The following is a 15,277-nucleotide window of genomic DNA, read 5'->3' as shown; positions in this document are numbered from 1 at the left end:
TTAGTTTTGCATTCAACATATCACCTTCCGAAAAAATACTTGGCTCTCAAAACTGTGGCAGTAAGAGAGTCTGGGTCCTCGAGGAGACACCACACTTGTTTATGGAACGCCGCCAAATTAAAACAATAGATATCATGAAAATCCATCACTCCTTGAGTTTTTGACACATATTTTTCACCAAGTCATCCAGTGCATCCTCTTTTGATCATTCAACAAATCACCTTCCGAAAAAAATACTTGGCTCTCAAGACTGTGGCAGTAAGAGATTCTGAGTCCTCAAGGAGACACCACACTTGTTTATGGAACGCCGCCAAATTGAAACAATAGATATCATGAAAATCCATCACTCCTTGAGTTTTTGACACATATTTTTCACCAAGTCATCCAGCGCATCCTCTTTTGTTTGTCCTCGTCACCCCACCAAAGATTCCTTTGCGAGTTTCTTTAAGGATTAAGCAGACATAGCATATGTAAAAATAGCTTGAACAACATAGACTTGAGGAGAACTAACTTTCCTCCATGAGATAATATAAAATTTCGTTCAATCCATGTCTTTTTATGATAAAACGGTTGGTCTTGTCAAAAAAAAAAAGAATGCTTCCAGTGCACAAAAACATGCTTCCATCATGGAAAGCATATCTTACTAAATAAATTATTCATTAAGAAAAAACATAATTTACCAAATTATTTTCAAAATAGCCTCATTTGTTCTTGAAAAGGAGACCGGACGTGATTCTAAGAAACAAATACTAGGAAACAAATCAAAATTAACTAAGACCAAAGCATTCTCAAGGGGAAGCTCCCATTCAACGCCCGATAGGACGCTAGGGAGTGGTAGTCCGATTACCATACCTGGATTTGATTTTATGGCAACGGCTGCAGAGCTTCTTCACACTCAACTGAACCGTGGAGGGAACTTTCTCCACGACATATTTACCAATAACCCCCAGCCCTTTGTGGGCGTGCATGATCATACTCCTGCTTTTCGGGTTGCATTCACCTTTTTCCCCGACACAAGATCTTTCAGCGTCTCCATAACTACTATTGTCGTATATGGCGTCCGAGGTAAGGCGCTCGAGCGAAGTCGCATTCTCAAGAATATGGCAGGTTAGTTCGACCATGCTCTTTGCAGAGCAGAAGCCCATTATCCTGACATTCTTGACGCTGCAATGGAGATGTCCTGGCACCCTTCTCATGTTCATATCTCCATCAGAAATCAGTTCATGCTTTACTCGAGTCTGTGATACCTACATCCATAGGAGCAACACACGAGTTAAATGGTTCCACAGCATGCAGATACTTGATATCATGGTTGCAAGCTAGAGGAGAAGTGACTTAGGGCATCTCAAGCCGTTCGGCCCCCCAGGAGGCATTTTTTTCGCCGCTTGGGGGGCTGCCGGCGAAATTTTTAGCTTGGGGGTGAAAAGATCTCCAGCCGTTTCCACCCCCAAGCGAGGCCGTCGAACGCGTCGCCTTCCAGCAGCTCGCGCCCGGGCCTGGTCGTGGCCGCCCTCCGCTGCTGCCGCCCGCGCGTGCACGCACGCACCGGCTCCCCCCTGCTCGCTCGCGGCCACAGGGACGGCCACTGCGAGGACGAAGAATACGAGGCCCTCCCCGCCCCGGCCATGCGCGCGCGAGCCCCTCCGCGGCTATGCGTGCTCCGCTCCGGCCACAGCCGCGCGAGCGCGAGCCCCCGCCCCGGCCATGCGCCGTGGAGTGCGCGGGCGGGGGCATCGACGCGCACGTCGACGCGGTGAGGATCCTGGCCACCATGGCGCCGGAGATGGTGCCCTACCTGACCCGGGACGACACGGAGAAGCATGGACGGGTCAAGATGGCCGTGGAGGCCATGGCTGCCGTCTTGTCTGCGGGCGGAGTCAGCGAAGATGCCAAGAAACCGATCTGGCGAGGATCCTCAAGGAGGCCGCATCTGTTGGAAATATGCCCTAGAGGCAATAATAAAAGTATTATTATTATATTTCTTTGTTCATGATAATTGTCTTTATTCATGCTATAACTGTATTATCCGGAAATCGTAATACACGTGTGAATAATAGACACCATCATGTCCCTAGTAAGCCTCTAGTTGACTAGCTCGTTGATCAACAGATAGTCATGGTTTCCTGACTATGGACATTGGATGTCATTGATAACGGGATCACATCATTAGGAGAATGATGTGATGGACAAGACCCAATCCTAAACATAGCACAAGATCGTATAGTTCGTTTGCTAGAGTTTTCCAATTTCAAGTATCTTTTCCTTTGACCATGAGATCGTGTAACTCCCGGATACCGTAGGAGTGCTTTGGGTGTACCAAACGTCACAAAGTAACTGGGTGACTATAAAGGTGCACTACAGGTATCTCCGAAAGTGTCTGTTGGGTTGACACGGATCAAGACTGGGATTTGTCACTCCGTGAGACGGAGAGGTATCACTGGGCCCACTCGGTAATGCATCATCATAATGAGCTCAAAGTGACCAAGTGTCTGGTCACTGGATCATGCATTACGGTACGAGTAAAGTGACTTGCCGGTAACGAGATTGAACGAGGTATTGGGATACCGACGATCGAATCTCGGGCAAGTAACATACCGATTGACAAAGGGAATTGTATACGGGGTTGCTTGAATCCTCGACATCGTGGTTCATCCGATGAGATCATCGTGGAGTATGTGGGAGCCAACATGGGTATCCAGATCCCGCTGTTGGTTATTGACCGGAGAGTCGTCTCGGTCATGTCTGCATGTCTCCCGAACCCGTAGGGTCTACACACTTAAGGTTCGATGACGCTAGGGTTGTAGGGATATGTACATGCAGTAACCCGAATGTTGTTCGGAGTCCCGGATGAGATCCCGGACGTCACGAGGAGTTCCGGAATGGTCCGGAGGTAAAGATTTATATATGGGAAGTCCTATTTCGGCCACCGGGACAAGTTTCGGGGACATCGGTATTGTACCGGGACCACCGGAAGGGTCCCGAGGGTCCACCGGGTGGGGCCACCTGTCCCGGGGGGCCACATGGGCTGTAGGGGGTGCGCCTTGGCCTACATGGGCCAAGGGCACCAGCCCCAAGAGGCCCATGCGCCTAGGATTTCAAGGATGAAGAGTCCTAGGAGCGGAAGGCACCTCCTAGGTGCCTTGGGGAGGAGGGATTCCTCCCCCTTGGCCGCACCACCCTAGGAGATTAGATCTCCTAGGGCCGCCCCCCCCCTTGGCCCTCCTATATATAGTGGGGGATATGGGGGACTTCTTACTTTTGCCTTTGGTTGCCTCCCTCTCCCTCTCCAACACCTCCTCCTCCTCCATAGTGCTTAGCGAAGCCCTGCCGGAGTACTGCAGCTCCATCACCACCACGCCGTCGTGCTGCTGCTGGTGCCATCTCCCTCAACCTCTCCTTCCCAATTGCTGGATCAAGAAGGAGGAGACGTGGCTGTTCCGTACGTGTGTTGAACGCGGAGGTGCCGTCCGTTCGGTGCTAGAATCTCCGGTGATTTGGATCACGTCGTGTACGACTACCTCATCCCCGTTCTTTGAACGCTTCCGCTCGCAATCTACAAGGTACGTAGATGCATCTAATCACTCGTTGCTTGATGAACTCATAGATGGATCTTGGTGAAACCGTAGGAAAATTTTTGTTTTCTGCAACGTTCCCCAACAGTGGCATCATGAGCTAGGTCTATGCGTAGTTCTCTTGCACTAGTAGAACACAACTTGTTTTGGGCGTTGATGTTGTCAACTTTCTTGCCGCTACTAGTCTTATCTTGCTTCAACGGTATTGTGGGATGAAGCGGCCCGGACCAACCTTACCCGTACGCTTACGTGAGACCGGTTCCACCGACTAACATGCACAAGTTGCATAAGGTGGCTGGCGGGTGTCTGTCTCTCCTACTTTAGTTGGAGCGGATTCGATGAAAAGGGTCCTTATGAAGGGTAAATAGAAGTTGACAAATCACGTTATGGCTTTCACGTAGGTAAGAAAACGTTCTTGCTAGAATCCTACTTCAGCCACGTAAAAACTTGCAACAACAATTAGAGGACGTCTAACTTGTTTTTGTAGCAAGTGCTTTGTGATATGATATGGCCAAAATTGTGATGAATGATGAATGATCTATATGTAATGTATGAGATGTTCATGCTATTGTAATAGGAATCACGACTTGCATGTCGATGAGTATGACAACCGGCAGGAGCCATAGGAGTTGTCTTTATTTTTTGTATGACCTGCGTGTCATTGAGAAACGCCTTGTAAATTACTTTACTTTATTGCTAAACGCGTTAGCCATAGTAGTAGAAGTAATAGTTGGCGAGCAACTTCATGGAGACACAATGATGGAGATCATGATGATGGAGATCATGGTGTCATGTCGGTGACAAGATGATCATGGAGCCCCAAGATGGAGATCAAAGGAGCTATGTGATATTGGCCATATCATGTCACGTTTATTTTTTTGATTACATGTGATGTTTATCATGTTTTGCATCTTGTTTACTTAGAACGACGGTAGTAAATAAGATGATCCCTCACAACAATTTCAAGAAGTGTTCCCCCCTAACTATGCACTGTTGCTAAAGTTCGTCATTTCGAAGCACCATGTGATGATCGGGTGTGATAGATCCTTACGTTCACATACAACGGGTGTAAGACAGTTTTACACATGCAAAACACTTAGGGTTGACTTGACGAGCCTAGCATGTGCATAGACATGGCCTCGGAACACAGAAGACCGAAAGGTCGAGCATGAGTCGTATAGAAGATACGATCAACATGAAGATGTTCACCGACGTTGACTAGTCCGTCTCACGTGATGATCGGACACGGCCTAGCTAACTCGGATCATGTTATACTTAGATGACTAGAAGAGGGATGTCTATCTAAGTGGTAGTTCATTATAATTTGATTAGATGAACTTAATTATCATGAACTTAGTCTAAAATCTTTACAATATGTCTTGTAGATCAAATGGCCAACGTAGTCCTCAACTTCAACGCGTTCCTAGAGAAAACCAAGCTGAAAGACGATGGCAGCAACTATACGGACTGGGTCCGGAACCTGAGGATCATCCTCATAGCTGCCAAGAAAGATTATGTCCTACAAGCACCGCTAGGTGATCCACCCGTCCCACAGAACCAAGACGTTATGAACGCTTGGCAGACACGTGTTGACGACTACTCCCTCGTTCAGTGCGGCATGCTTTACAGCTTAGAGCCGGGGCTCCAAAAGCGTTTTGAGAGACATGGAGCATATGAGATGTTCGAAGAGCTGAAAATGGTTTTTCAAGCTCATGCCCGGATCGAGAGATATGAAGTCTCCGATAAGTTCTTCAGCTGTAAGATGGAGGAAAATAGTTCTGTCAGTGAGCACATACTCACTATGTCTGGGTTACACAACCGCTTGTCTCAGCTGGGAGTTAATCTCCCGGATGATGCGGTCATTGACAGAATCCTCCAGTCGCTTCCACCAAGCTACATGAGCTTTGTGATGAACTTCAACATGCAGGGGATGCAAAAGACCATTCCTGAGTTGTTCTCGATGCTGAAATCAGCGGAGGTAGAAGTCAAGAAGGAGCATCAAGTGTTGATGGTCAATAAAACCACTAAGTTCAAGAAAGGCAAGGGTAAAAAGAACTTCAAGAAGGACGGCAAGGAAGTTGCCGCGCCCGGCAAGCAAGCTGCCGGGAAGAAGCCAAAGAATGGACCCAAGCCTGAGACGGAGTGCTTCTATTGCAAAGGGAAGGGTCACTGGAAACGGAACTGCCCCAAATACTTAGCGGACAAGAAGGCCGGCAACGCCAAAGGTATATTTGATATACATGTAATTGATGTGTACCTTACCAGTACTCGTAGTGACTCCTGGGTATTTGATACCGGTGCCGTTGCTCATATTTGTAACTCACAGCAGTAGCTGCGGAATAAATGGAGACTGGCGAAGGACGAGGTGACGATGCGCGTCGGGAATGGTTCCAAGGTTGATGTGATCGCCGTCGCCACACTGCCTCTACATTTACCTACGGGATTAGTTTTAAACCTCAATAACTGTTATTTAGTGCCAGCTTTGAGCATGAACATTGTATCGGGATCTCGTTTAATTCAAGATGGCTACTCATTTAAATCTGAGAATAATGGTTGTTCCATTTATATGAGAGATATGTTTTATGGTCATGCTCCTATGGTGAATGGTTTATTCTTAATGAATCTCGGACGTATTACTACACATGTTCATAATGTGAGTACCAAAAGATGTAAGGTTGATAATGATAGTTCCACATACTTGTGGCACTGCCGCCTTGGTCACATAGGTATCAAACGCATGAAGAAGCTCCATACAGATGGACTTTTAGAGTCTCTCGATTATGAATCATTTGACACGTGCGAACCATGCCTTATGGGTAAAATGACCAAGACTCCGTTCTCAGGAACAATGGAGCGAGCAACCGACTTATTGGAAATCATACATACTGATGTGTGCGGTCCAATGAGTGTTGAGGCTCGCGGTGGATATCGTTATGTTCTCACCCTCACTGATGATTTAAGTAGGTATGGGTATATCTACTTAATGAAACACAAGTCTGAAACCTTTGAAAAGTTCAAGGAATTTCAGAGTGAGGTTGAAAATCAACGTGACAGGAAAATCAAGTTTCTACGATCAGATCGTGGAGGAGAATACTTGAGTCATGAATTTGGCACACACTTAAGGAAATGTGGAATAGTTTCACAACTCACGCCGCCTGGAACACCTCAGCGTAACGGTGTGTCCGAACGTCGTAATCGCACTCTATTAGATATGGTGCGATCTATGATGTCTCTTACCGATTTACCGCTATCTTTTTGGGGCTATGCTTTAGAGACTGCCGCATTCACTTTAAATAGGGCTCCGTCGAAATCCGTTGAGACGACACCGTATGAATTATGGTTTGGGAAGAAACATAAGCTGTCGTTTCTAAAAGTTTGGGGATGCGATGCTTATGTGAAGAAACTTCAACCTGAGAAGCTCGAACCCAAGTCGGAAAAATGCGTCTTCATAGGATACCCAAAAGAAACTATTGGGTACACCTTCTACCTCAGATCCGAAGGCAAGATCTTTGTTGCCAAGAATGGGTCCTTTCTAGAGAAAGAGTTTCTCTCGAAAGAAGTAAGTGGGAGGAAAGTAGAGCTTGATGAAGTATTACCTCTTGAACCGGCAAATGGCGCAACTCAAGAAAATGTTCCTGAGGTGCCTGCACCGACTAGAGAGGAAGTTAATGATGATGATCAAAATGCTTCTGATCAAGCTCCTACTGAGATTCGAAGGTCCACAAGGACACGTTCCGCACCAGAGTGGTACGGCAACCCTGTCTTGGAAATCATGTTGTTGGACAACGGTGAACCTTCGAACTATGAAGAAGCGATGGCAGCAACTACACGAACTGGGTCCGGAACCTGAGGATCATCCTCATAGCTGCCAAGAAAGATTATGTCCTACAAGCACCGCTAGGTGATCCACCCGTACCACAGAACCAAGACGTTATGAACGCTTGGCAGACACGTGCTGATGACTACTCCCTCGTTCAGTGCGGCATGCTTTACAGCCTAGAGCCGGGGCTCCAAAAGCGTTTTGAGAGACATGGAGCATATGAGATGTTCAAAGAGCTGAAAATGGTTTTCCAAGCTCATGCCCGGATCGAGAGATATGAAGTCTCCGACAAATTCTTCAGCTGTAAGATGGAGGAAAATAGTTCTATCAGTGAGCACATACTCACTATGTCTAGGTTACATAACCGCTTGACTCAGCTGGGAGTTAATCTCCCGGATGATGCGGTCATTGACAGAATCCTCCAGTCGCTTCCACCAAGCTACAAGAGCTTTGTGATGAACTTCAATATGCAGGGGATGGAAAAGACCATTCCTGAAGTATTTGCTATGCTGAAATCAGCAGAGGTAGAAGTCAAGAAGGAACATCAAGTGTTGATGGTCAATAAAACCACTAAGTTCAAGAAGGGCAGGGGTAAAAAAGAACTTCAAGAAGGACGGCAAGGAAGTTGCCGCGCCCGGCAAGCAAGCTGCCGGGAAGAAGTCAAAGAAAGGACCCAAGCCTGAGATGGAGTGCTTTTATTGCAAAGGGAAGGGTCACTGGAAACGGAACTGCCCCAAATACTTAGCGGACAAGAAGGCCGGCAACACCAAAGGTATATTTGATATACATATAATTGATGTGTATCTTACCAGTACTCGTAGTAACTCCTGGGTATTTGATACCGGTGCCGTTGCTCATATTTGTAACTCACAGGAGGAGCTGCGGAATAAACGGAGACTGGCGAAGGACGAGGTGACGATGCGCGTCGGGAATGGTTCCAAGGTCGATGTGATCGCCGTCGGCACGCTACCTCTACATTTACCTACGGGATTAGTTTTGAACCTCAATAATTGTTATTTAGTGCCAAGTTTGAGCATGAACATTGTATCAGGATCTTGTTTAATTCGAGATGGCTACTCATTTAAATCCGAGAATAATGGTTGTTCCATTTATATGAGAGATATGTTTTATGGTCATGCTCCGATGGTGAATGATTTATTCTTTATGAATCTCGAGCGTAATGCTACACATATTCATAGTGTGAGTACCAAAAGATGTAAAGTTGATAATGATAGTCCCACATACTTGTGGCACTGCCGCCTTGGTCACATAGGTGTCAAACGCATGAAGAAGCTCCATGCAGATGGACTTTTAGAGTCTCTTGATTACGAATCATTTGACACGTGCGAACCATGCCTCATGGATAAGATGACCAAGACTCCGTTCTCAGGAACAATGGAGCGAGCAACCAACTTATTGGAAATCATACATACTGATGTGTGCGGTCCAATGAGTGTTGAGGCTCGCGGTGGCTATCGTTATGTTCTCACCCTCACTGATGATTTGAGTAGATATGGGTATATCTACTTAATGAAACACAAGTCAGAGACCTTTGAAAAGTTCAAGGAATTTCAGAGTGGGGTTGAAAATCAACGTGACAGGAAAATCAAGTTCCTGCAATCAGATCGTGGAGGAGAATACTTGAGTCACGAGTTTGGTACACACTTAAGAAAATGTGGAATAGTTTCACAACTCACGCCGCCTGGAACACCTCAGCGAAATGGTGTGTCCGAACGTCGAAATCGCACTCTATTAGATATGGTGCGATCTATGATGTCTCTTGCCGATTTACCACTATCTTTTTGGGGCTATGCTTTAGAGACTGCCGCATTCACTTTAAATAGGGCACCGTCGAAATCCGTTGAGACGACACCGTTTGAATTATGGTTTGGGAAAAAACCTAAGCTGTCGTTTTTAAAAGTTTGGGGATGCGATGCTTATGTCAGGAAACTTCAACCTGAAAAGCTCGAACCCAAATCGGAAAAATGCGTCTTCATAGGATACCCTAAAGAAACTATTGGGTATATCTTCTACCTCAGATCCGAAGGCAAGATATTTGTTGCCAAGAATGGGTCCTTTCTAGAGAAAGAGTTTCTCTCGAAAGAAGTAAGTGGGAGGAAAGTAGAACTTGATGAAGTATTACCTCTTGAACCGGAAAATGGCGCAACTCAAGAAAATGTTCCTGAGGTGCCTGCACCGACTAGAGAGGAAGTTAATGATGATGATCAAGATACTTCGGATCAAGCTCCTACTGAAATTCGAAGGTCCACAAGGACACGTTCCGCACCAGAGTGGTACGGCAACCCTGTCTTGGAAATCATGTTGTTAGACAACGGTGAACCTTCGAACTATGAAGAAGCGATGGCGGGCCCGGATTCCGACAAATGGCTAGAAGCCATGAAATCCGAGATAGAATCCATGTATGAAAACGAAGTATGGACTTTGACTGACTTGCCGTTGAACGGCGAGCCATAGAAAATAAATGGATCTTTAAGAAGAAGACAGACGCGGATGGTAATGTGACAATCTATAAAGCTCGGCTTGTCGCTAAGGGTTATCGACAAGTTCAAGGGGTTGACTACGATGAGACTTTCTCACCGGTAGCGAAGCTAAAGTCCGTCCGAATCATGTTAGCAATTGCCACGTTCTACGATTATGAAATATGGCAAATGGACGTCAAAACGGCATTCCTTAATGGTTTCCTTAAGGAAGAATTGTATATGATGCAGCCGGAAGGTTTTGTCGATCCTAAGAATGCTGACAAGGTGTGCAAGCTCCAACGCTCGATTTATGGGCTGGTGCAAGCATCTCGGAGTTGGAACATTCGCTTTGATGAGATGATCAAAGCGTTTGGGTTTATGCAGACTTATGGAGAAGCCTGCGTTTACAAGAAAGTGAGTGGGAGCTCTGTAGCATTTCTCATATTATATGTAGATGACATACTTTTGATGGGAAATGATATAGAACTTTTGGACAGCATTAAGGCCTACTTGAATAAGAGTTTTTCAATGAAGGACCTTGGAGAAGCTGCTTATATATTAGGCATCAAGATCAATAGGGATAGATCGAGACGCCTCATAGGTCTTTCACAAAGCACATACCTTGATAAGATTTTGAAGAAGTTCAAAATGGATCAGTCCAAGAAAGGGTTCTTGCCTGTTTTGCAAGGTGTGAGATTGTGCTCGGCTCAATGCCCGACCACGGCAAAAGATAAAGAAGAGATGAGTGTCATCCCCTATGCTTCAGCCATAGGATCTATTATGTATGCCATGCTGTGTACCAGACCTGATGTAAACCTTGCCGTAAGTTTGGTAGGAAGGTACCAAAGTAATCCCGGCAAGGAACACTGGACAGCGGTCAAGAATATCCTGAAGTACCTGAAAAGGACAAAGGACATGTTTCTCGTTTATGGAGGTGACGAAGAGCTCGTCGTAAAGGGTTACGTCGACGCTAGCTTCGACACAGATCTGGATGACTCTAAGTCACAAACCGGATACGTGTATATGTTGAATGGTGGAGCAGTGAGCTGGTGCAGCTGCAAGCAGAGCGTCGTGGCGGGATCTACATGTGAAGCGGAGTACATGGCAGCCTCGCAGGCAGCACATGAAGCAATATGGGTGAAGGAGTTCATCACCGACCTAGGAGTCATACCCAATGCGTCGGGGCCAATCAAACTCTTCTGTGACAACACTGGAGCTATTGCACTTGCCAAGGAGCCCAGGTTTCACAAGAAGACAAGGCACATCAAGCGTCGCTTCAACTTCATTCGTGAAAATGTTCAAGATGGAGACATAGAGATTTGTAAAGTACATACGGACCTGAATGTAGCAGATCCGTTGACTAAACCTCTCCCTAGGGCAAAACATGAGCAACACCAGAATTCCATGGGTGTTCGATTCATAACAATGTAACTAGATTATTGACTCTAGTGCAAGTGGGAGACTGTTGGAAATATGCCCTAGAGGCAATAATAAAAGTATTATTATTATATTTCTTTGTTCATGATAATTGTCTTTATTCATGCTATAACTGTATTGTCCGGAAATCGTAATACACGTGTGAATAATAGACACCATCATGTCCCTAGTAAGCCTCTAGTTGACTAGCTCGTTGATCAACAGATAGTCATGGTTTCCTGACTATGGACATTGGATGTCATTGATAACGGGATCACATCATTAGGAGAATGATGTGATGGACAAGACCCAATCCTAAACATAGCACAAGATCGTATAGTTCGTTTGCTAGAGTTTTCCAATTTCAAGTATCTTTTCCTTTGACCATGAGATCGTGTAACTCCCGGATACCGTAGGAGTGCTTTGGGTGTACCAAACGTCACAAAGTAACTGGGTGACTATAAAGGTGCACTACAGGTATCTCCGAAAGTGTCTGTTGGGTTGACACGGATCAAGACTGGGATTTGTCACTCCGTGAGACGGAGAGGTATCACTGGGCCCACTCGGTAATGCATCATCATAATGAGCTCAAAGTGACCAAGTGTCTGGTCACTGGATCATGCATTACGGTACGAGTAAAGTGACTTGCCGGTAACGAGATTGAACGAGGTATTGGGATACCGACGATCGAATCTCGGGCAAGTAACATACCGATTGACAAAGGGAATTGTATACGGGGTTGCTTGAATCCTCGACATCGTGGTTCATCCGATGAGATCATCGTGGAGTATGTGGGAGCCAACATGGGTATCCAGATCCCGCTGTTGGTTATTGACCGGAGAGTCGTCTCGGTCATGTCTGCATGTCTCCCGAACCCGTAGGGTCTACACACTTAAGGTTCGATGACGCTAGGGTTGTAGGGATATGTACATGCAGTAACCCGAATGTTGTTCGGAGTCCCGGATGAGATCCCGGACGTCACGAGGAGTTCCGGAATGGTCCGGAGGTAAAGATTTATATATGGGAAGTCCTATTTCGGCCATCGGGACAAGTTTCGGGGACATCGGTATTGTACCGGGACCACCGGAAGGGTCCCGGGGGTCCACCGGGTGGGGCCACCTGTCCCGGGGGGCCACATGGGCTGTAGGGGGTGCGCCTTGGCCTACATGGGCCAAGGGCACCAGCCCCAAGAGGCCCATGCGCCTAGGGTTTCAAGGATGAAGAGTCCTAGGAGCGGAAGGCACCTCCTAGGTGCCTTGGGGAGGAGGGATTCCTCCCCCTTGGCCGCACCACCCTAGGAGATTAGATCTCCTAGGGCCGCCCCCCCCCCCTTGGCCCTCCTATATATAGTGGGGGATATGGGGGACTTCTTACTTTTGCCTTTGGTTGCCTCCCTCTCCCTCTCCAACACCTCCTCCTCCTCCATAGTGCTTAGCGAAGCCCTGACGGAGTACTGCAGCTCCATCACCACCACGCCGTCGTGCTGCTGCTGGTGCCATCTCCCTCAACCTCTCCTTCCCCCTTGCTGGATCAAGAAGGAGGAGACGTGGTTGTTCCGTACGTGTGTTGAACGCGGAGGTGCCGTCCGTTCGGTGCTAGAATCTCTGGTGATTTGGATCACGTCGTGTACGACTACCTCATCCCCGTTCTTTGAACGCTTCCGCTCGCAATCTACAAGGTACGTAGATGCATCTAATCACTCGTTGCTTGATGAACTCATAGATGGATCTTGGTGAAACCGTAGGAAAATTTTTGTTTTCTGTAACGTTCCCCAACAGCATCACCGACAGCCATCCTGTGCATGGCCGCAGCTGTGCAGGTACGCGCGCGGCCCGCCCGAGCGTCGATGGTCCGAGCCGACGCAGTGCCCGCGCTCGCGCTCGCTGTGGCGGCCGCGTCCACAGCCGCGGCGGAGTCCGCGCTGATGCTGTAGTAGAGGCGGCCCACTACAGCCGCGCCGGCGGCCGTGATGGGCAAATGGGGCGCGAGGCCGTGGTGGCGTTGCTGTGGCTGTCCTGCTGCGCGGGAGGCGGGGAGCGGAAGATGAGGGAGGCGCTGGCAGCCGCGCCGGAAGCGGTAGGGAAGCTGCTGGTGGTGATGCAAGGGGACTGCTCGCCGGCGACGTCGAAGATGGCCGGCGAGCGCGAGCCCTGCCCCGGCCATGCGCTGTCCGCTCCGCGCCGGGCACGAGCCCCTCCGCGGCCATGCGTGCTCCGCTCCGGCTGTGTGTGTGGTAGGTGGCGGATGGAAAAGAAGAGGAGAGAAGAGAAAGAAAAAAGAGAAAGGAAAGGAGAGAGGAGAGAGGGGGAAGAAAGATGGGCTGGCAAGTGGGCCTGTGCATGCAAAAAAGACATGCCGGTGTCCCCAGCTGCCCCCATGGGCCTGGGATTGGGGTGGGTGTGCCGGCGCTAACTTTCGTCAAATTCGGCGAAAAACAGCTTTCTGGGGGACCGAGTGGGGCGTTTTTTGCCCACCAGCGTCTAAAAAGTGGCCTGGGAGGGCGTCTTGGGGGACCGGCTGGAGATGCCCTTACACCCAAGACAAACTTTTTTAGGACAGGACAAGCATTCAGGAAATAAGCTAGACAAAAATAATCATAGGATGGGGAAAAGCTCCCCATTTGTCCATCATTAAGATCAATCAGCAGGTTCTTCAGGAAGAGGAATCTGACAATTAAGATTGGTGTATTAAACATCTGCATATAGATCTTGGTTAAATACTTTCTTCCCTTAAAAAAGGTTAAACATATTCAATGGCATGACTACAACTATATATATGAAACAATACCTGTCTCCGACAATCAAATCTACTGCTAGTCATCCTTGCAAAAACAATAATGGGAAAACTAAAGTTTGAGAATATACCTCTCCAGCCGAAGATAGGTTAAGGGTTTCAAGATTTGGCATAATGAATGGAAGCTTGGAACAAGCATCATGAATAATGTCAGATTCGTAGTAATCCAACATGTGTAGTCTCTTCATTTGCAATAAATCTCCAACCGGAAGTTTCTCTACAGCACCATCAATACGAACAAAGCAAAGATTTGGAGCTCTATTCTCTATCACTTCCAGAGACTTGCAATGAAACACTGACAGGCAGCTGAACCGATTTAGCAGGCAAGATATCTTGAGGCGAATTATCTTATCACAACTATTGAGACACAACTCTTCCATAGCAAGAGAACTGGACAGAAGGTGCCCTAACTCATCTCCCGCGATGCACACCTCCAACAGAAACAGCCTTGTCAAGCAACCAAGCCCGGCCGTGGGATGGAAGGCGCAACGGCTGAGGTGAAGATATCGAATCGAGTTTCCACTCCCGTTGGATAAAACCGGGCATGGGAACTCGTAATGAACCGCGGTGCATCCTAGAGGCATTGAAAGTTTGACCTCTTCAATCCCTGGAGTAACAGCAATCTCAAGACACCTGTTGAGATAACTAGTGTCCAGAAAAGAACGAAGGTAATTATACTTCCTCTTTTCCGGTTTATAGGACTCAATTCAAAAATCTCACCAACCAAGATAGATGATGAGTGATGGAATACTTTTTGTAGTTTGCAAAAGCACCTAATTAATGCTCTCATTTTCCTTAAAACATTATGTTTATCAATGCATTAATTGCAATGCATGCATGCATAAAGTACATGCACTGGTCAATTTTCTCTTAATACTTGCATGCAATAATTTAATGCACCTTGGAATATGAACATGTGATGGGAAACAACCAAATTAAGCCTTATAAAATGGAAAAACGAAAATTTTGAGATAAGTCCTATAAACCGGAAAACCGGAAAGGAGGGAGTAACTAAGGTTGAATGTCTTCACGCCGCCTGAGTGTTTTCTCATAATGCGGTTGACTCTCTTGGTGAAAACCCGTGCCAGTTTATCTTCTCTGCATGTATGTCCATCGAGGCGCAGCGTTTCCATACTTAAGGTGAGGTTAGGATGGGATCTCCAGGAGCTTCGAAATGTTTGAGACACACAGCCAGC

The 15,277-nt window shown here is 47.1% G+C and overlaps 1 protein-coding gene across 1 annotated transcript; it reads right to left on the bottom strand.

Annotated features, from left to right (window-relative positions):
* Positions 1–824: 824 nt before the first annotated feature.
* Positions 825–14,665, bottom strand: LOC147971972 (uncharacterized). Its single transcript, XM_087522899.1, has 3 exons — positions 14,153–14,665; positions 13,822–13,983; positions 825–1,247 (listed from the first exon to the last, which is right to left on the bottom strand). Exons 1-3 carry the CDS (start codon positions 14,663–14,665, stop codon positions 825–827), a joined length of 1,098 nt encoding a protein of 365 aa, XP_087379025.1.
* Between the last annotated feature and the right edge of the window lie 612 nt (positions 14,666–15,277).

Source organism: Triticum urartu, chromosome 5A (assembly GCF_056163025.1).
Source record: "Triticum urartu cultivar PI428250 chromosome 5A, HENAU_Tu73, whole genome shotgun sequence".
In the NCBI taxonomy this organism is placed as follows: domain Eukaryota; kingdom Viridiplantae; phylum Streptophyta; class Magnoliopsida; order Poales; family Poaceae; genus Triticum; species Triticum urartu.
This window is presented reverse-complemented; position numbering and strand designations above follow the sequence as displayed.

Excerpts from the sequence above, each read along its gene's own strand:
- LOC147971972 (XM_087522899.1), bottom strand. The coding sequence starts at position 14,665 with ATGCCTCTAGGATGCACCGCGGTTCATTACGAGTTCCCATGCCCGGTT. Across the intron at positions 13,984-14,152 it reads ACCTATCTTCGGCTGGAGAG|ATGTTTAATACACCAATCTT; the intron begins GTATATTCTCAA and ends ATCTATATGCAG. Across the intron at positions 1,248-13,821 it reads TAAAAAAGTTTGTCTTGGGT|GTATCACAGACTCGAGTAAA; the intron begins GTAAGGGCATCT and ends CTATGGATGTAG.